Below are 3614 nucleotides of genomic sequence, written 5' to 3' on the forward strand. Positions count from 1 at the left end.
AAAAGCAAGGAACCATATGTTATTCATATGAATATTAATTGCAGGTAAATGAATTATTTCAACAACCATGTGAGTTGGAAGATGACCTTGAGCCTCACATAAAACTGCAGCCCCAGCAAACACCTGGATTGCTACCTGTTGATACCTTGAGCAGAATACCCAGTTAGCCATGCTGGAAATAATGACCCATATAAACTGAAATAATAAATGGTTACTATTTAGAGTGCCCAAATTTGTGGTAATTTGTTATGCAGCAAAGAAAAAAAATACAATGAGGATTTTGTAATAGAGTTTTAACAGAACAGTTCATATTCATATTATGATATAAAGATTCTTTTCTCATAAAAACACCAGAATCTCCATAATTATATATAACAATATAATATGTATACAACAATATGTATGGAGTTGTGACATGAGATTTATGAAAAATATACACTACATAAAAACAAGACTTCATTAAAACAATTATCATGTTTTCAGGCAATTGTCATATATTACCCATATATGGATTAGAAAATCTAAGGATGGGAAATCTAGACTTTAAAGATTCATATTCAGATTTCAGTCACCCATTTATAAGGTTAATGTCTATAGACGAAGGAAATAAATGGGAGCTCCTCAATCCTCTGATATTCGGAGGACAGTGTTTGGTACACATAAAGCTCCATATGCCTACCCCTCAATCTAATACTTCTGTTTTCTCAATCCAGTTAAGATAAATTTATTTTTATAATGATCTAAAATACATACCTAAAACTTTGCATATAAGAAGATTGGCTATTTTTAAAAAATTGAACAGTCCAAGGTACGATATTAGACCCAGTAGAATTATTTTTTTGCCAAAGTTATGTCTATGACATGTTAAAATACTAAGTTTAATCAGTACAGTCAAGCAATGTGTATTAGGATGGGAAAATGTCTCTCATTTTTTAACTGATATTATTTAAAATATATATAAATTGTGCATTTTGTCTTACAATAAATATTTCCTTATAACCGTATGTTGAATTTATTATGAAAAATGAAATATTTCAAAAAAAGAATGCAGTTTTTCATAGCTGAATCCTATGTAGTTGCCATAAATCTATAACAATGGGTAAATATTAGATACTGAATTGTATTGGTTGAATACATCAATTTAAACATACAGCAAAGAATATAGGGGAAAAAGCAAAGCATAAAGATTATTGGGCAACTTACTCTCCAGGCTTGACCTTCCCTTTGTGAAAGCTCTGGCCACTTCCTTGTTGTGAAGGCTGTAGATGAGGGGATTCAGCATGGGTGTAAAAATGGTGTAGAAAGCTGATACCATCTTGTCCTGGGTCGGGGAACGATCTGAAGTGGGTTGCATGTATATGAACATGGCTGCTCCATAGTACATTCCCACCACCATGATGTGGGAGGAACAGGTGGTGAAAGCTTTGCGGCGACCATCTCCAGTTCCCATGCGAATGACAGCGCGAATAACATGAACATAAGAAGCAATGATTACGGCTACAGGGAAGAGAAGCATAATAACACAGCAGATAAATATCATCCTTTGAAACAGTAATGTGTTAGTGCATGAGAGAGTGAGCAGGGCAGGGACATCACAGAAAAAATGAGGAATTTCCCGGGCACCGCAATATGAGAAGGATAATGCAACTGCCACTTCAATTATACCATCAAGGGAGCCAAGAATCCAGGAAGAGGCTGCCATGAGACCACAGATTTTCTGGCTCATGAGAATTGAGTATCGCAATGGGTAGCAGATGGCAACATAATGGTCATAGGCCATTGCAGCCAACAGGAAACATTCAGCTCCAAGCAGGGACACATAGAAAAATATCTGGGTTCCACAACTGGCCAGAGAGATGTACTTCTTGCCAGACAAGTAATTGAAAGCCATCTTGGGTACAGTGGTGCAAATGAGCATGAGGTCCATGAGGGACAGTTGGCTGAGGAGGAAGTACATGGGAGTGTGGAGCTGAGTGTCCAGGTAGATGAGGAGAACCATGGCAGTGTTTCCCATGAAGGCCACTGTGAAGATGCTCAAGACCAGAGAAAAGAGAAAGATGTGGGTGGGATTATGATTGAAGATTCCTAGCAGGATGAAGCCTGAGTTGATGGTTTGATTCTCCCATGCCATGATGAATATTTCGCTATATACAATGCAACATGAGAGAAAATTTTAATGCAAAATGTATTGTTAACAGACATAATAAGCTACATAGTAGAAACATGAGAGTTTGTCAAGTCACATAATCAAGTAAGGCAACAAGTCAATTCCTGTGGTGTAGATCATCCCTTTATAATTACAGTATGATCATGAAAGACTCATGAATTTTTGAGACATCAATATCATTTTCATTATTTTTCCATGGAACTCAGCATATCACACCACTATGCTAATAAAAATTCTGTCTATCGAAGTGTAGAGGGAAGCACGCATTTGTGGAAATGAGACAGAGTTAGTCAAATGTCAGGTCAACAGAAGACATTGAAAAATCAATTATGAGAAGTCTGTTAAGTAGGCCTTATTCTAATAATGGTGAATTGAAGTGGAAGTAGCTCCTCATTGATATGCTCTTTCCCCACTCCATCTCTAAAAGTGATGTGTGTCCAAAAGATATAGGCCATTTTACTCAAGAAGCAAGATAGAGAAGAGTGCAAGAGCATAGCTCAAATGCCTGTGACAGATTACTTTAGCTGCATGATCTTGGGCAATTATTAATTTCTCCATGACTTATTTTCCACTCTTAAAATTTGAATATTTATAATATATATATTATAGAGTGTTATTAAAACTAAGTGAGATCATATTTATAAAGTATGAACATTAGCTGGGATACAGTGTGTATCATGTAAGTATTTCTTAAATAAGTAAATACTACTGGAGGGAAGAAAGACTACTCCTACTTCATCTCTAGACTATTATTGTTTATATAAAATTTATCTTTCTCATTTTCTTAGCAAGAACTTTTAGGGAGATTTCTTTGGCTACACAATAGCATATCGATAATTCTCTATTTTCACATCTATTTATTTTTCTTTCTTTATTCCTTCTTCAAAGAACAAGACATTCTTCTTTCTGTCTCCATTAATACCACCTGAACAGTTTGTAGACATACTCTGTCTCTTGCACATTTGTGTCCTCCTAAACTCTATCTGTAATAGTCACCAATTTTGTGTATATTGCAGTTCAATTATAAGCCAGTATTCACTACATCTTAAATGTCTAATTAGTTATAAACACACTTAGAAACATTTCTTACATTTGCAATGCTTACAAGAAATTCAACACACACTGTATGAATAATTATAACCAATTCTACTTAACTTTTTTCAGGTATTTTTATTTTTTCACTCTTCTCACACACAATTGCTGCTTAAATCTTTCTAAAACAGTCTTCTAACCTTTTGCGAACCTGTCATTATATGCACCACAGAAATACCTTCAAAAATTTCTCTTGAAAATTGCCCATGATTTTTCATACTACCTAAATGAAATTTAATGCCCAACAGAAAATTAACACATCACTTGACACAGCATAATCTCAGTCCTTCTAGCAAGTGATACGTATTTTCTATTTCAAGTTCACTCATGGTGTTATACTTGTGTGGAATTCTCC

General features: G+C 35.0%; 1 protein-coding gene across 1 annotated transcript; it reads right to left on the reverse strand.

Moving 5' to 3' along the window:
- Positions 1–1141: 1141 nt before the first annotated feature.
- LOC138923027 (olfactory receptor 2M3-like) lies at positions 1142–2137 on the reverse strand. The gene has a single exon (XM_070259547.1). The coding sequence runs from the start codon at positions 2129–2131 to the stop codon at positions 1142–1144; it is 990 nt and encodes a 329-aa protein (XP_070115648.1). The 5' UTR covers positions 2132–2137.
- Between the last annotated feature and the right edge of the window lie 1477 nt (positions 2138–3614).

Source organism: Equus caballus, unplaced genomic scaffold (genome assembly GCF_041296265.1).
Source record: "Equus caballus isolate H_3958 breed thoroughbred unplaced genomic scaffold, TB-T2T haplotype2-0000440, whole genome shotgun sequence".
NCBI lineage: Eukaryota > Metazoa > Chordata > Mammalia > Perissodactyla > Equidae > Equus > Equus caballus.